This window comes from Scyliorhinus torazame, chromosome 17, assembly GCF_047496885.1.
Source record: "Scyliorhinus torazame isolate Kashiwa2021f chromosome 17, sScyTor2.1, whole genome shotgun sequence".
Classification (NCBI taxonomy): Eukaryota; Metazoa; Chordata; class Chondrichthyes; order Carcharhiniformes; family Scyliorhinidae; genus Scyliorhinus; species Scyliorhinus torazame.
This window is the reverse complement of record NC_092723.1, coordinates 22244864-22262418: the sequence shown is the minus strand read 5'-3', so window position 1 is coordinate 22262418 and position 17555 is coordinate 22244864. Positions and strand designations below refer to the sequence as shown.

Sequence of the window (17555 nt, the reverse complement as noted above, 5' to 3'; positions counted from 1 at the left end):
CAGGGATGCCCCCTCTCCCCACTGTTGTTCACGCTAGCTATACAGCCATTGGCAATTGCTCGGAGAGCCTCAAGGGGCTGGTCCGGGGTGGGGTGGAGCACAAAGTCTCGCTTTATGCAGACGACCTGCTTCTGTATGTATCGGACCCATTAGAAGGGATGGAAGAAATCATGAGGATTCTAGGGGAATTTGGCCGGTTTTTGGGGTATGAGCTAAATATGGGGAAAAGTGAGATGTTTGCGGTCCAGGCAAGAGGACTGGAGGGGCGATTGGGGGAGCTGCCGTTTAGATTAGTAGGGGGAAGCTTTAGGCACCTTGGCATTCAAGTGGCGCGGGAATGGGATCGGCTGCATAAATTAAATCTGGCCCGGCTAGTAGACCAAATGAAGGACGATTTTCGGAGATGGGACGCGCTCCCGTTGTCATTAGCTGGGAGGGTGCAGACGGTGAAGATGACGATCCTCCCGAGATTCCGGTTTGTATTCCAGTCTCTCCCCATCTTTACTCCGCGGTTCTTTTTTAAATGGGTCAACAAAGTGATCTCTGGCTTTGTTTGGGCGGGCAAGACCCCGGGTAAGGAAGGTAATGCTTGAGCGGAGTCGGGGAGGGGGCGGGCTGGCGGGCGCTGCCAAATTTTGGTAACTATTACTGGGCGGCGAATATAGCCATGATCAGGAAGTGGGTGGGTGGGGGTGGGGTCGGCATGGGAGTGTATGGAGGCAGCTTCATGCAAGGGCACCAGTTTGGGGGGTATTGGTAACTGCGCCTCTGCCATCCCCGCTGGCACGGTACACCACCAGCCCCGTGGTGATGGCAGCCTTGAGAGTCTGGGGGCAATGAAGTAGACATGTGGGAGCAGAGGGAGCATCGGTCTGGTCCCCAATCTCTAATAGTTTGCCCCAGGAAGTATGGATGGGGGGTTCCGGATATGGCAGGGATTGAGAGGATGGGGGATATGTTTATAGAGGGGAGCTTTGAGAGTATGTTTGGGTTGGCGAGGGGAAACAAATTTGGGTATCTGCAGGTGCGGAACTTCCTACGTAATCAGGTGTCAACCTTCCCGCTCCTACCGCTCAGGGGGATCAGGACAGGGTAGTTTCCAGAGGATGGGTAGGAAAAGGGAGTGTCTCAGTCATTTACAAGGAACTTATGGGGGCAGAGGAGACGCAGACCGAGGAGCTGAAGCGCAAGTGGGAGGAGGAGCTGGGAGGAGAGATGGAGGATGGACTACGGGCGGACGCGTTGAGTAGAGTCAACGCGTCCGCAACATGTGCCAGGCTCAGCCTAATAAATTTTAAGATCGTTCACCGGGCTCACACGACAGTGGCCCGGATGAGCAGATTCTTTGGGGTCGAAGACAGGTGTGCAAAATGTGCGGGAGGACCAGCGAACCGTGTCCACATGTTCTGGGCATGTCCGAAGCTTAGGGGATTTTGGCAGGGGTTTGCGGACGTCATGTCCATGGTGTTAAAAACAAGGGTGGCGCTGAGTCCAGAGGTGACGATTTTCGGGGTGTCGGAAGACCCGGGAATCCAGGAGGAGAAAGAGGCAGACGTTCTGGCCTTTGCTTCCCCGGTAGCCCGGAGACGGATACTATTAGCTTGGAGGGACTCAAAGCCCCTGAAGTTGGAGACCTGGCTATCGGACATGGCTAGCTTTCTCTGATCGGAGAAAATCAAGTTTGCCTTGAGAGGGTCACCGTTAGGGTTCGCCCGGAAGTGGCAACTTCTTCGCGGAAAATTAATCGTCAGCAGAAGGGGGGGGGGGGGGGGGGTTTGTTTAGCTTGGGGTATGGGTTTAATAAAGGTTGGACCTGTAAGGGAGGGAGACGGCTTTTGCACTATGTTTATAGTTTCATATACATTGTTTATTGTGTTGTTGTTATACCAAAAAATACCTCAATAAAATGTTTATTAAAAAAAGAATTTAGATACAAAAATGAAACAGGCTTATAGTATTTACTGCAAATTTCAGTACAATTGGCAGAAGACAGCTTCTGCAATTTGCAAAGTACAATGAACCACATTCAGCACACACATCTGTAAAACATTCATGACGACACAACTATTTTGCAATACAAAGTACCATAATATACTGCGGTGTGAATTCCCACTGAAACTGGCCATCAAGCCAGAGGTCTCAGAGGGCAGGCATCATGCCAGAGTTAATATTTCAGGTTGATGATCTTTCATCAGAAATGTTAGCCTCGTTTCTTTCTGCACCGATGTTGCAAGACCTGCTGAGTATTTCCAGCATTTACTGCTTTTATTTCAGATTTCCAGTATCCACAGTATTTTATTTTGTGAAAATCTGTGCCAGTGTTGTCTTTATAAGCTGCAGACTTGACCCCACTCTCATCACTGCTCAGAACTTTCCATAGTTCTTTCAAGCTATCTAATTTCCCAGTTTCTGCTTCAACAGTTTATGGCAGACAATTTCACATTTGAACTACCTCCTGTGCATTGAATTCTAAACTCACCACTTCAATTCTCTTGCGGTGATTGAGATTAATTTGTTTTCTCATAATCGTTTTTATTAACCAGTAGCAACAAGCAGTCACTATTCACACTTCATAATTTTGACGGCTTCTATCAGATTACCCCAGAGCTTAAAACAATATTTTACAAAAATGTCCAATTTACCTTGGGTAATTTTTCAGAGCCCAAGGGACTTCCTTTCCTGCATCAGTACACTCACTCATTCTAGAATTAAGAAACTGTGCATTTCCTTAAAGCCCACCCAACATTTGTCATTGGCCTGTGATCATAAATACACAACTCGGGTGCAAGGGACTGCTACTCCAAGTATTCTTCTGTACATTATCCCAAGTTCCTGCTGCATGACTTCATGGACTCTTTCCATACTCGCTACAAAGAGCTGTTTCATTCTCATGAAAGGTCACTTCAAATACACTGTAGAGATTTACAACTGTTCAATTGAATGAGAGAGCTTTATATCTAAGATAATAAACCAAAATATATTCAGCTTCCATTGATCTATTCACAGCTCCTTGCCCTCTTGATTATGAACTCAAAGTCGATGCCACAAACCTGCCAAGATCGCAGACAATTGACGCAAAATTAACAAAAGTTGCATCCTCAGAATACAGTCCTTTAATTCATAGAATTTACCATACAGAAGGAGGCCATTCGACCCAGCGAGTCTGCACAGGCCCTTGGAAAGAGGGCGTACTTAAGCCCAAACCTCCACCCAATCCCCATATCCCAGTAACCCTACCTAACCTTTTTTGGGCACTAAGGGCAATTTAGCATGGCCAATCCACCTAACATGCACATCTTTGCACTGTGGGAGGAAACCGGAACACCCGGAGGAAACCCACACAGACAGGGGAGAACGTACAGACTCCGCATAGACAGTGACCCAAGCCGGGAATTGAACCTGGGACCCTGGTGGGTTTGTGGAACCCTTAGGTCAAGGGACTTCATATATTTCAACTCATTTGCCTTCCAGAAGCTTGAGCTCACTTGATAAAATGCTCACTTATACAAGTGACAATGCTTCTTGCCATCAAAGGTTTCAGTTACAACCTATATACAATCCAATAAGAGTCTTAAATAGCATAGTCCAATCTTATATAACTATGCAGCAACCGAGACAAGGAATAGTTTTGAATTTGAATGGAACAACCAAAACAAAAAGTAAATATCGACCAAAGTAAATATCTGTCATATGATATGGTCTGATAAGAGCTGGCAGGGGGCTGTCTCAAACACTTCAAACAGCCAGGACAAAATATTCATAATAATAATAATCGCTTATCGTCACAAGTAGGCTTCAATGAAGTTACTGTGAAAATCCCCTAGTCGCCGCATTCCGGTGCCTGTTCGGGGAGGCCGGTACGGGAATTGAACCCGCGCTGCTGGCCTTGTTCTGCATTACAAGCTCACTGTGCTAAACCAGCCCCAGTCTAATGCATACCTATGATTATTTTTAAGCATGTAAAAGCAATGAAATGTTCATCTTTAAAAACAAAAATTGGCTAGCAAGACCAAAGATTGATTGCCCATTCCTAGTTGCCTGAGATAGATATTCAACACAATTGGATAGCTTCTTGGCTACTTCAGAGAGTGGCTCAGTGTCACCTGTCAATCAAAACAGGCAAGGATGAAGCTTTTCCTCCTTGAAGGACATTGGTGAACCAGTTGGATTTTTACGATAGTCAGACAGCTTTGTGGTCACGTTTAGGTTTTTAAAATTTGAGCTCAAATTCTCAAGTTGTCATGGCAGGATATTAATCCATGTTCTGTTGATTATTAGCCCAGGTGTCTGGATTGCTAACCTTAATAGAACCATTATCATACCTGATAGGTGGCAGTTTGGGCTTTCTTGAGTCCTGTGAACAATGGTACACACTGCTGTATATATTGGGCTACTGAAATTGTACACATGCCATCATATGAATTTCTATACCCTGCAACAAATTAATTTACCATAATAGCTTCCCAAGGATTTTGTGCAGTCAAGCTAATAAATAACAATGGTAAGTAAAATGAAAAGTGTAATTACTTTAACCTGAAATGAACAAAACGAAAAAAAAAAGCAAGCTGTTTCAAGCAATAAGAAATCAAACATAAACTTGTCCAAATGCTTGCAGATCAGTATCTTTCTGGCATTTTCAATTTTGCATTTAGAAATATGGAGCAGAACAAGTTCCACTTGCAACCATGGCTGTCCAACGTAGGCCTCGGCAAGAGGCCATCCAGCATGGGCTTTGGAGCGGCGGCGGGGAGAAGAGGAGAGAGAGAGAGGATGTATACGTGCGAGAGAACGTATGTGTGTGAGAGACTTACGAGTGTGCGTGTGTGAGAGAGAGAGAGGGGGCAAGAGAGGTGCGTGTGTCTGTGAGTATCAGCATTCAGCATCTTTCCTCCCATTACAAATTACATAAGGCTTAAATATTTTTTTAATAAGAGAACTTTAAAATGACCAGATTACCCACTCAAAGTGGGTACTACTTCCAAGGGCTATTGTTAAGGGCCATGGGCGGGTGCCTTGCCCAAGGATAATGTGAAGGGGCCATGTAGCGCCCTTCATAGTTGATGAACGTGTGCCTCTTCCTGATATAGCTAGATACATTTGATTTCTGTGATCGCACCTATTTTGTGACAAAAGAGGGGGGGGGGGGGTGAGAATGCTTGTGGTTCCCTGATGCACTGGGAGGTCATTAGGGGCTCTGTGGCACTGTGAATCATGTGCTGAGAACCTACAACATCAATAACAACAAACTATCTTGTACCAAATCTAGAAATCAGTAAAATATGGTTTTAAAAATTCAATATGCATAAAAACATTTCTTAAAAGTTTGAACACTTTAGATCGAGGAAAAACTTGCATTAATATAGTGCTTTTCATTACCAATGTATGTCTCAAAGCACTTTATAGCCAATTAAGTACTTTTGGAAATGTTATAACGTAGGAAACACAAGAGCTGAATGCACACAGCAAGCTCCCAAAACAGCAATGCGATAATGACCAAAAAAACATTTTCTGGTGAAGAATAAATATTGGCCAAGAGAGAAAGGATAACTCTCCTGATCATCTTTGAAATAGTACCATCGGATCTCTTTAACACAAGAGTTTATCAGTGGATCTGACATGAAGATAGCTGAGCAGGAAAGAAAATGTCTCATGAAGTGCTATAGGTTATCGGATGCAAGGAGGCTGAATGACCATTTCAAGGCAATAGATACAATTGTCACTGAACAAGTAGCAATTCATCTGAAGCACCAACAAGCAAGACCAGAAAACAGAACATGCAGACGGCGTTCTCAACTACAGAATAGGTATTCAGAGACTGCTAGCATTGGGCATGATTGTTAGCAGACTGTTGCCCTGCATCTTAGTGACAGCTTAGGTTTATCGGAGTCTCAAATTTGGTATCAGCAAATTGTGCAATGAAGTGAAGTCTCAAGAGACTTTGCCCAGCAAATTTTGCTAGATAGTAAAGTGGGTAATTTGAGTATGGGCAACAGAGGTTTCCACTAGAGGGGGGATTTTATATATTTTTTTAATGATAATGTGAATTTACATTCTTCACTATTATTCCCACAGTTCTTCCTTACTTACAAAAACATAAATTATACTGATAAACCAGTGTTGACAGTCTTCCATCTCTTAAGAGGATGGTCTGTGCCCATGGCAGTTATCAATGTGATGAACATAGCCGATCCAGTGCAGACGTTGGCTTAGCAATGAGTGCATACTGATGGAAGTAGAACGCTCCAGGACTTTGGGTGATCTTGTCATCTTGTGATGCAGAGGATACATCAGAGACAGAAAAGGTGGAAACTGTTCAGCCTTTCCTCCTGCCTAGCACATGTTATCCAGTTCTCACCATTGTAGAAGTAGGCTTAGTAGACTTGCAATTTAGTGTTCTCATGTCAGGTTGCTTTTGCTCCAGACTCTCTTACTCAGCTTGGACATAACAGTTGAAGATTTTGCGATGTCTGCTTTGAGCTCAGCATCAAAGGACAGATTGTGGTGGTTGTTTATGCGAAGCTGTCAAGAACCTCCAGTGTCACATGATCAATACTAGTAAATGGCAGCATGGCAACATCCTACACCATAACATTAGTCTTCCTGATGCTGATGATCAAACCAAACTCTTTTGAGGCGTGAAAGCAGCTGTCCATTTGTCGCTGAAGGTGTTCCTTAGTTTGGAATGCTAGTGCCATGATTGCCATAAAGCAATTCACTGATAACTTGGCACACCTTTGTCTTGGGTCTCTGGTGAGCAAAGTTGAAAAGCTCTGGTATACAGCCTGTTCTAATATATGGTCAACTCTAAGGACGTGTATGGTTCCGTTCGCAAACAGTGCTAATAGGTAATTAAAAATATTAGCAGTATTTTTGAATAAGAGGAAAATGGGCCAATTTGCTTCACACAAGCTTAATCAGGCCAAAGCTATCATCAAGCCAAAGTAGGAGGAACAACTAAACAACAGAAATCCTGAGTTGGAATTTAAATGTGCAGATGCAGAGATGTTTTTGTGATGGAATTCCAGCATGGCCACTAGTGAGGGAGAAAAGCGAGGGACAGCTGCATAAGAGAGAAGAGTTGGAAGAAACCCAATGGGTAATGGATTGGAGATGGCAGAGACAAGTAAGGTTGAGGCTATCGAAGGGTTTGATAAGATGAGAATTTTAAACTTGTATCTTTGCTGGATTGGGAGCCAATGTCGGCCAGCAAGTCCGGGGTGAAGGGAACTTGGTGCAAGTTAGGAGGAGTTGGGCAGCAGAGCTTTGGATGAGCTCAAGGTTATGGAAAATGGGAAGTGGACCAGAAGAAGAGTGTTCAGGAACCAGGGGCGAAATTCTCCTACCCGCCCCGCCACATTTCTGCTCCGACCGGCCGGCGGGAGTCTCCGTAACACCGGCCGGTCAATGGGGTTTCCCATTGTGGGGCAGCCCCACGCTGTCGGGAAACCCCCGGGCACCGGCAAAACGGAGACTCCCGCCGGCGGAGAATAACGCCCCAGAGTAGTAACTTTGAGAGCACAAAAAAGCTATCACTGAATTACAATACCATGTTTTGACAAAATCCTCACTCCACAAATTTAGTGGTTGATGCATTGTATCTGGTAAAAGTACCAAAAAATATTCAATTCAAGTCCTGAAATGTTAAGTGTTGTGTGTTTACTAAAAGGAAAGTTACTTTGGCACAAGTACTCGTTTCTGCAGTCAATTCAGAACGATGTGCTTCAGTGCAATGTTACATTGCTAGGATTCTTTCTGGTTCATTGAAACACTAATACAGATGCCTTTATATTCACACAAGGAACTGATTGGGAGACTGGATACATGCCTATCAGTGGGATATTTTAAGTCACCCTAGACGCTCAATCTCCACACACAAAAGGTCCACAGTGCTCGCTGCAGGAACATCATGGTTGGATCATGCACAAAAAATACAGGAATAGTTTTTACTGAAAACATAAAAATCTCTTTGGTATCAGAAGCCGTCACTATACAAAATGCAGCAAATAAAACCAATGAATGACTTTTGAAAAGTTATTCGGACATCTTTCAGAGAAATATTTTGGGTTAGGGGACCAAATGGAGCAAAAGTAAGGGAAGTAAGCTGTTGAACCTCACCCAATACCCCAAGCCTCCCATTATAGCATTTGAACAGGCCATATTTTTTGTCTTTATTACCCAGCCAGGCAGATTTTTCCAAGCATTTCTTCTTTTTAACAGCAGTTTTAAATGTACTTTGCATTAATTTAAGTTTCAATTTCCCTCACCCGCTTCGGTAGAAATTATAATTTAAATATAAAATTAAAGAAGAAAATGCTGGAAATACTTGGCAGATCTGTAGGAGTGATAAAATGTCATCAGTTCTAATGAAAGGTCATTGACCTGAATGTTAAACTCTGTTCCTCCCTTCACAGATGCTATCTGAACTGAACATTTTCTATTTTTAGTTCAGATTTAAAGCATCTGCAGTACTTTGCTTTAATATTAAGTTTATATTGCTTAATATTTTATCTCAATTAAATTTCTTCTGATCAGCCTTGCTTCATGAATTTTATCTAAACACACAGACTCCCAATATATCAAACATTCAATTTTCTTTCTATCATGCTTCCAATACATAGAAAAACACAATATACAACATGAAAGATAAGGAAATCAGTTGGCATGGGGAAACCAAGGAAGAATTAAGGCAGGAATTGAAAGCAAAAACAAAGGAGCAGGACTACATAAAGGATTTTGAGAGGAGGGAGTCAAGGTGTAGAGATCCCAAGGGAACATTGCACAGGACAATGATCTACTTACTGGCTTACATTGTTACAGCGTAGTGGTAGGCACATGTAAGGACAAAGGTCAGGAGAACACTGAAAACGGTGTAGAGCAAGATCATGGCAGGCTTTTACAGCAAATTTTAAAAGTCAATCAGTCAGTGGCTTAGCACAGGGCTAAATCGCTGATTTTGAAAACAGACCAAGGCAGGCCAGTAGCATGGTTCAATTCCCGTACCAGCCTCCCCGAACAGGCGCCGGAATGTGGCGACTAGAGGCTTTTCACAGAACTTCATTTGAAGCCGACTTGTGACAATAAGCGATTTTCATTTCAGTGAGACACACAACTCAATGGAATGACACTGTTCAGCGAATTTAATCAAAGAAACCATTAAGACCAATAAGTGGACTTATTTCGGACTGTACTCAGAGGAAAGTTCAGCTTCATGTCAAAAGTGCATATTCTAAACCTTTTGTTATAAGACTCTGTTACATGAGATCTAATGTGGAAACGAATGCCTATGTGCCATTACCCGGTGAAGCCAGATCAGGTGTTAAAATCTGCTACTGTAATAACAGCAGACGGTACAACCTGTGACTGATAACCAGTTTGCAGATGAGCATCTAGAGAAGGGGAATGAGACCCTTGATGGAGGAAAAGCCATCACAAGGCAGATGAGCTAATTCTTTAATCAACTAAAAGCTTCCGCAGGCTGCGACAGCTCAATGAAAGAGTGACCACAGACAGTCTCAAACACATCATCAGGATTCAAGCCCCATGTGAAGTGTTGAGACAGCCACAGGCGCTCCAGCAAGAGGAGACTGATGTTTTAGCCAAAGATCAGATCAAACATCCTGAATAACCATGCAGATGTTGGGTGAAATAGGAATGTTCCTTCACTGACTGCACATGCAAGGATAAATCCAATATCTCTCCATCGGGTGTCTTGTGTTCAGGGTAGTTAAGAAGAGGCCTACCTGACAATGGTTGCTGCTCCCCCTTCAGAATTTGATTGTTTCTTTGTTGAAAACAATCTTCCTCAGGAGGATATATGTCACTTGCATAATCACACTAAATAACTATTCATATGAAACTATACCAGAGCAATTTTAAACTAGTCGTACATTTGCTAAATAAGCATATACAAACTTGCAAGCCAACTCTGCTTTTAAATTAAAAATCCTGTGGCAGAATAAAAGGAGGGCCATTGTTGGTTATTTTCACTGTATAACGAGATACTGTATGCTGCACATGACCTATTATAGAGGTTGTGCCGCTTAACCTTGCGAAGTTTGGCTGAAATTAGAAGTAGAACACGTGCTTACCAAGCTCTGACAAACGCCACAACATTTATACTTTCTACATACATTAAAATACTGCGGTTCTGAATCAGTCTTGAAGGAATGCAACTAAAATCATGAAGGCATTGCAACATAAAACTAAATTATAATTACACAATTGTAAGTGTACTCTGGACAAAATAATTTGAGTTTTTCTGTCAGATTTCAATGGTTGCCGTAAAACAAACTACATGTTAACTTTTGAAACAGAAAATTAAAACATTTTAAATGGTTGAAGATGTAATGCTATTTTCATAAAAATAATACATTTTGTAACCACTATAGATTCTTCCATCCTCGCTTGTAAAGCGCACAAAGGGCAAAGGTCAGACACACAAACAGTAATAAAATAGGTATCGATGAAATGACAAATGATTTAGGCGTATTTTATCAAACTTGGCACTAAACATACCCAACAAATACAAAGCAGCAATTAGCAAGGACAACAAAAAGTTTGAATTATGCAGCTAGAACAGTACGAGTCAGAGGAAGTTATGATCAAAGTAGATGATGCACTAGTCAGACACCACCTTCAGTTGTGTTGGGTTGCCGATAAACAAACATTGGAAGCAGTGCAGAAAAGAGCCACAAGGCTGACCACATGTATCGAAAGCCTGAGGTTTGAAGACAGGAGAGATTTTGGCTTTTCAGCTAAGAGAAGAGATATTCAAGCAATAATCTTATGGAAGGATACAGGGTCTGGTTTAGCACAGGGCTAAAGAGCTGGCTTTTAAAGAAGACCAAGACAGGCCAGCAGCACGGTTCAATTCCCGTACCAGCCTCCCCGAACAGGCGCTGGAATGTGGCGACTAGGGGCGGTTCACAGAAACTTCGTTTGAAGCCTACTTGTGACAATAAGCTATTTTCATTTCATTTTACAATGTTCTCTCTAAGCTACACATTTGAGTAGCAACCCAAGGATTTCCAGATTGCAGGTCACACAAACGGCAGTCCCTTTTAAGTTACCATAAATGCTAAGTTGTGCAAAAACATTTAGAGGGGACACACACTTAGATTGCTCGTGTAGTATCCAAAAGAGGGTATGTTGAACACAAGAGAGTAGTTTCTAGAAGAATAGAATTGGAAAGCACCTATGTCACGCTATTGGTTAGACCTTGCATAAGAATATTGCGCACTGTTCTGGTCTCCGTATTACAAAAACAGTGCAAGCATTGGAGAAAGTTATTATTTTTTTAAAATTTAGAGTAGCCAATTATTTTTATTTTCCAAGTAGGGGGCAATTTAGCGTGGCCAATCCACCTAACCAGCACATCTTTAGGTTGTGGGGGTGAAACCCACGCAGACATGGGGAGAATGTGCAAACTCCACACGGACAGTGACCCAGGGACAGGATACGAAGGAGAAAGTTATTATGAACCTTCTGCACTCGCAGTAAACCCTGAGCAGGCTGGGGTGCTTTTCTCTAGAAAAAAGACTCTTAAAAGTATAAAAGGGTGCAATCGAGAAGATGCTTCCACACGTGGGAGCATCTAGAACTAGGAGCCATAATTGGAAGACCCACTTATAAATCCAACTTCTTAGGGCAGCACGGTGGCGCAGTGGGTTAGCCCTGCTGCCTCACGGCGCCGAGGTCCCAGGTTCGATCCCGGCTCTGGGTCACTGTCCGCGTGGAGTTTGCACATTCTCCCCGTGTTTGCGTGGGTTTCTCCCCCACAACCCAAAGATGTACAGTGTAGGTGGATTGGCCATGCTAAATTCCCCCCTAATTGGAAAAAAATAATTGAGTGGTCTAAATTTTTTTTTTTTTTTTTTAAAGGAAGCTAGATAGGTATACAAAGGTGAAAGGAATCTAAAGATATATTGACGGGCGAGATAAAGTAGGATGGGAGGAGTTTTATGTGCAGCATAACCACTGGCATATGTGGGTTGGCCCAAATGGATGTTTACATATTTACAAAATAGGAACTGTAAATCAAGAACAAATCTTAACATTATGGGAGCAAAATATGGAGGCATGGATTTAAATTAGCAACAAGTAATTTTAGGACTGGTATTGGGGTTTCTCAGAGAATAATCAATATTTGGAGCTTACTTTCTAGTAGTGAGGGACATGAAAATACTCGTTACATTTTTGAAATTACTGGATGCTACCTACATTAGGATGACTGGAGGGTATATTTGAATGTTTAAACTAATTCCTAATTGATAATTATCCTTTAATCTTGTGATCAGTGAAATATAATACTTAGGCTTCGTTTTAGCTTCAAAAAGAACCCAATGGAGATGACTCATGCATTCCATACTCAAGAGTCCATCATTAAAGGAGGAATTGTATTTTAGTAATGCGGTACCAGGTTTCTGTTTGACATAAGCCTGTACTGATAGACAAGACCAGAATTTGAGATTGATATTTATCTTTTTTTTTTAAGTGATCATTTTGTTACATTTTCAAGGACAGTTTCAATCAAATCCAAAGCAATGCACTCTGGTTAACACTGCAGTGAATTTTTATAACAATGTACAATTTGTTTTCTTCTCTTTTGAAGTTTATCATTTTTTAACCTTCTCCTTTTGCTCTTGTGCTGCAAGGCGATGTACAGGTCTGCTGCAAGCCCTCCACCAGTTTAGTGCTTCGTCCTGCTATGGGATTTGACAAAAAGCGGCCTTGGTGCCAAAGCTCTCACTCCATATCCCCCCCTGACTAATTTTAATATTTGCATTCTTGCTTTCAAATCTCCTTGGCCTTGACCCCTCCCTATCTCAGTGATCTCCTCCAGTCAGATCTCTTCCAGATATCTGGACTCCTCCAACTCTAGCCCTTGTGCAAGCCCGATTTCCACTGTTCCAACACTGACAGCAGTATCTCAAGCTACCTGTGTCCCAAACCTTGGAGTTCACTCCTTAAACCTCTCTCCCTCTCCTCCTTCAAGATGCTCAATAACATCTGTCTCTTTGACCAAGCTTTTGGTCATCTGAACCAATATCTCCAAAGTGACTCAATGACACATTTTGTCAGTTAATGTCCTAGGGAACTCGTACTATATTAAATTGAGATTAGGTTTTTACTCACGTCCCACTTGGCAATGGCACAGCACACCAGTACTCCAACAACTGAATCATAGAATTTACAGTGCAGAAGGAGACCATTTGGCCCGTCGGGCCTGCATCGGCCCTTGGAAAGAGCAACCTACTATTGCTCGACATAGGGTTGTGAATCTCTGGAATTCCTTGCCCGGTGAAGCAGTTGAGGCTCCTTCTTTAAACGTTTTTAAGAAAAAGATAGATGCCTTTCTAAAGAATAAAGGGATTCGGGGATATGGTGTAATGGCCGGAGAGTGGAGCTGAGTCCACAAAGATCAGCCATGATCTCATTAAATGGCGGAGCAGACTTGAGGGGCCAGATGGCCTACTCCTGTTCCGAGTTCTTATGTTCTATCCTCAATCAAATTTTAATGGGCAGGAAAACCTTGAATCGGGCTTTTCACTTGTACAATCGCCCAGTACATAATTGTACTTTCAAAAAATGGAAATAGAATCGTTCTGAAGAACATCTCAGTACATGCATCATAAAAATCAATATGCTCGCCCATTTGTGTTAGGTTCAGGGTCCATTCTGAGGCAACAACCTCCAAATTTTAGACCTCATTCTCCCTAGCTAATATTTATCTCTAAACCAACGTCAATTAAAAAATAGATTTGATCATTCTAGTCCCATTAGCTGTTTCTGGGGGCTTGCTGTGCACAAAATTGATTGCTGCGTTTTTCCATGTTACATAAAACATGGATTTCCGTGGTTAACAATGTATCGGCGTTTCAAAGTAATTTAATTTGAAAGATGGAGTATGCTCAATGAGTAACTGCTGCACAGGGATTCTCTCTGCTCTACACCAAGTTAACAAAACGTAGCCAGGAGTGCTAAAATGAATTTCATTAATCCATACCTTTGAGGGGCATTGTGGGGGGCTGGGGTAGGTATGGGATTGGGGAGAATATAAATTAGCTCAGAGCAGGGTATCGGAATCAGTATATCACTGTATCATTAATTAAAACAGAACAGCTCCTGCAAGTTGCGTGGCTGTACAGCAACCCAAAGATCCTCACACGTGCCATACAGAGGTTGACCACTGGCAAAGTGGGTTAGCCCTGCTGCCTCACGGCGCCGAGGTCCAAGGTTCGATCCCGGTTTGGGTCACTGTCCGTGAGGAGTTTGCACATTCTCCACATGTTTGCATGGGTTTCGCCCCCACAACTAAAAGATGTGCAGGCTAGGTGGATTGGCCACGCTAAATTGCCCTAATTGGAAAAATGAATTGGGTACTCTAAATTTTTTTTTTTTTTTTTTTTAAGTTGACCATTGAGTGACCATGCACTTAAAACGTACAGCCCACACACACAAAATAAAGATCAGTAGGAAAGCTGAGCTGAGTAAAATTCATTGAGCACTAGTCGTCCTGCTGTTGAATCATCTGACTGACTGTTCTTCACCTATGACAGGACATTTGACTGTTATGGGATCTTCACTAGATCCTGTCCACATTTGACTTTCATACTCTCACCTGGCAAGGACGTCAGATAGAGATTAAGAGCAGGAACTCTACTTGATTTTGCCCTTCCTAACCAGACATAATGAAACTTACTGGAGTGCTCCAATTTCTGTCTGAGCTGATTTAGTTCAAGACTAATGAAATAAAGCCAAGGACCGTAAGCCTGCATGACTGAATGGAATCTGAATCGAGGTAGTCAATAAACAGAAGTAGCAAATGGGCCAAATCTACACACCAATCCAGTTTTGCTTTAGAGACAAAAACGTCTGATTTCTTGAACAAAAATTAGCATTCACTAGTGAACTAATTACTGAAAAACAGACTGCAAATAATTTGCTGAGACCTTGGCCAAAATGTATCCAAAGAAAAGATTAATCTCATTCCTGTCGGAGGATCCTCTTTGTGTGCAACTTGGTTCTCACATTTTACTTTATTCACAGTAACTTAATTGAAGCCTACTTGTGACAATAAGCGATTATATATTATATGTATGTCAAGTGTGACCGTACTTACAGTCAGATATTTAATCAGTTAGGGAAACAATGGTTATAAGGCAGGAAAGTGGAGTTGAGGAGTAGAACAGATCAGCAATGATCTCATACAATGACAGAGCACACTCGATGGGCCAAGTGGCCTATTCTGCTCCTATGTCTTATATTTCAAACATAAAATAGGATGTGAAATTCTCTGGACTTGATATGAGGTACTATGTAAATACAGGTTGTTGCCCATGGGACAAAGAGTTAAAGATATTGACAAATGTGCATGCAGTCTGAAACTATTTACAGTACCTCAAAATGTGTGGGAAGCGAATTTGTCATTCACCATAATTAAACACCTCAATATTTTGGTAAGTATTGCAGTTTTATAAAAACCTATACAAATCAAGCCTGAGAATCACAGGCTTTAAGGCTAAACAAATAGTTGCACCTGCCTCCTCTCTCTCCCCCCCCCCCCCCACCTACAGCTCTGCAATATTTTCCCTTACAGTATTTATCCAATTCTCTTTTGAAAGTTATTAAATCTGCTTTCACTATCCTCTTAGGTAAAGCATTCCAAATTATAACAATTAGAGCCTATTTACTATACCCACAAGGGCCTAACTGCACTTTAATGGTGACAAGGGGCTGGGAAAGTATCAGGATGTGTTCATAGAGAGCCAGCACTGGGAGGTCAAATCGCTGTCAGGGGAGTCAGCCACATCATACAATTTTACAAGTGCTGACATGCACCATGACAGCTGCTGCCTTGGATGGATTTGACTTACTGCAGAATCTGCAACTAGGAAATAACTGGGTCTCAGTTTTGATGGCAACTATTTTGGAGGGGGGGGGGGGGGGTTGAAAAAATGCAAATCCTGTTTTTGCTACAAGGAGAAGGCTGTGATGTTTAATTCTTGTGGGATTCCCATTCCACAACTGGATTCATAGATTATCATAGAATTTACAGTGCAGGAGGCCATTCGGCCCATCGAGTCTGCAACGGCTCTTGGAAAGAGCACCCTACCCAAGGTCGACACCTTCACCCTATCCCCATAACCCCACCCAACACTATGGGCAATTTTGGTCACTAAGGGCAATTTATCATGGCCAATCCACCTCACCTGCACATCTTTGGACTGTGGGAGGAAACCAGAGCACCCGGAGGAAACCCAGGCACACACGGGGAGGATGTGCAGACTCCGCAGTGGGGGGAGGGGGGATTTCACTGCAAACTGCCAAACAGTTTTGTATATAAAATTTCAATTACAACCCAAAGCGAACAGTGCCGGAGGTTTACTGGTTCGATGAGGGTGATAACAAACTCTGCTTTTATTACATGGAGCGATTTAATCATTTTGGAGATCTCGTCTCCTCTCTCCCCACCCCCCCACACCCCGGAAAAAACAAACTTTGAAGACCAGAAGCCCAATAAGCTAGTTAACGACGAAAGCGAAGGTATTTTGGAAATCTGAAGCAGAAAATACTTGCAATCAAAACTCAGTAGGTCGAGCAGCATCTGTGGAGGGAGAAACAGGACTGGGGCTTCAGGTTTCATCGGAACTCCACCGATGTGAAAGGCAATTGACTGAGAAGTAAACTCTTTTGCTTTTCTCTCTCCAGAGAGGCTGCCTGACCTCACGGGGACTGCACATTTAAGCTTTGCAAGTGACATTTTGGCTGCAAATTTCTGAGATGAAAGGAAAGTGTCAGTGATTGCAGCCGGTTTTCCTGCCCTGAGCCCAGGCACGTTACAAAGATGCTCTCTGCAGTGTGTGCCGGGCCCGCCCGCCTGCCCCGTTTCTTTTATCTTCTCGCCCGCCCGCGCGGTACTCACAGTTCTCTGACCCAGGCTGGAAGCCGCTGAGGGATCGCTGTCGCCTGGCGCCTGCTGCAATCCACCAGGCCGTCGGCGCAGGAGCACTGCGGGGGGCAAGCCGAGGAAGCCGCCAGGATCAGGGCAGCCCCCAGTAACCGGAGACCGAGGCCAGGAGCCGCCGCCATCTTAAATCCCCACCGACAGAAACAAAACAAACCCACCTCCCGAATGGAATATAAAGCACACCGCTGCAAAATAAAACCCCGAGCCCGGGCACCGCCTCGCTTCGACACTCAGGTCTCTCGCCGAACCGCGGCCGCCCGAAGCCCTGCCCACTGCCGCCGCCGCCAACTACAAAGCGCCCATTCCCGGCAGCGTCTCCCCCTCCGCCCCCCACCCCCCAGGTAAAGTCCCGCCTCCGCCCTGCCGCCATTGGCCAGGCCCGATCCCGGCCCCGCATCCCTATTGGCCGGCACCGACGTCAATCGAACCCAATCACCAGGCTCGGCCCCGTCCCCGTGACGCAACCTCGGCTGCGATTGGCTGAAGGGCACGTCAATCAGCCGACGGGATCCGCCTTCTTAAAGAGGAATCGCATGTTTTCTCATTCACAAGTAAAACTTCATGAGCTCGGGTCCGAGCTGGGCTA

General features: G+C 43.5%; 1 protein-coding gene across 2 annotated transcripts in view; it reads right to left on the bottom strand.

Annotated features, from left to right (window-relative positions):
• The window catches only part of lrig2 (leucine-rich repeats and immunoglobulin-like domains 2), an 88487-nt gene extending 71209 nt beyond the window's left edge, over positions 1-17278 (bottom strand). Inside the window, exon 1 of one of the 2 annotated variants that reach the window (XM_072480176.1) lies at positions 16925-17278. In XM_072480176.1, the coding sequence (XP_072336277.1) occupies positions 16925-17091 (167 nt within the window). In that variant the 5' untranslated portion in view covers positions 17092-17278. The remainder of the gene's footprint in view (positions 1-16924) is intronic. The other variant, XM_072480174.1, reaches the window with a different exon arrangement.
• Positions 17279-17555: the final 277 nt, after the last annotated feature.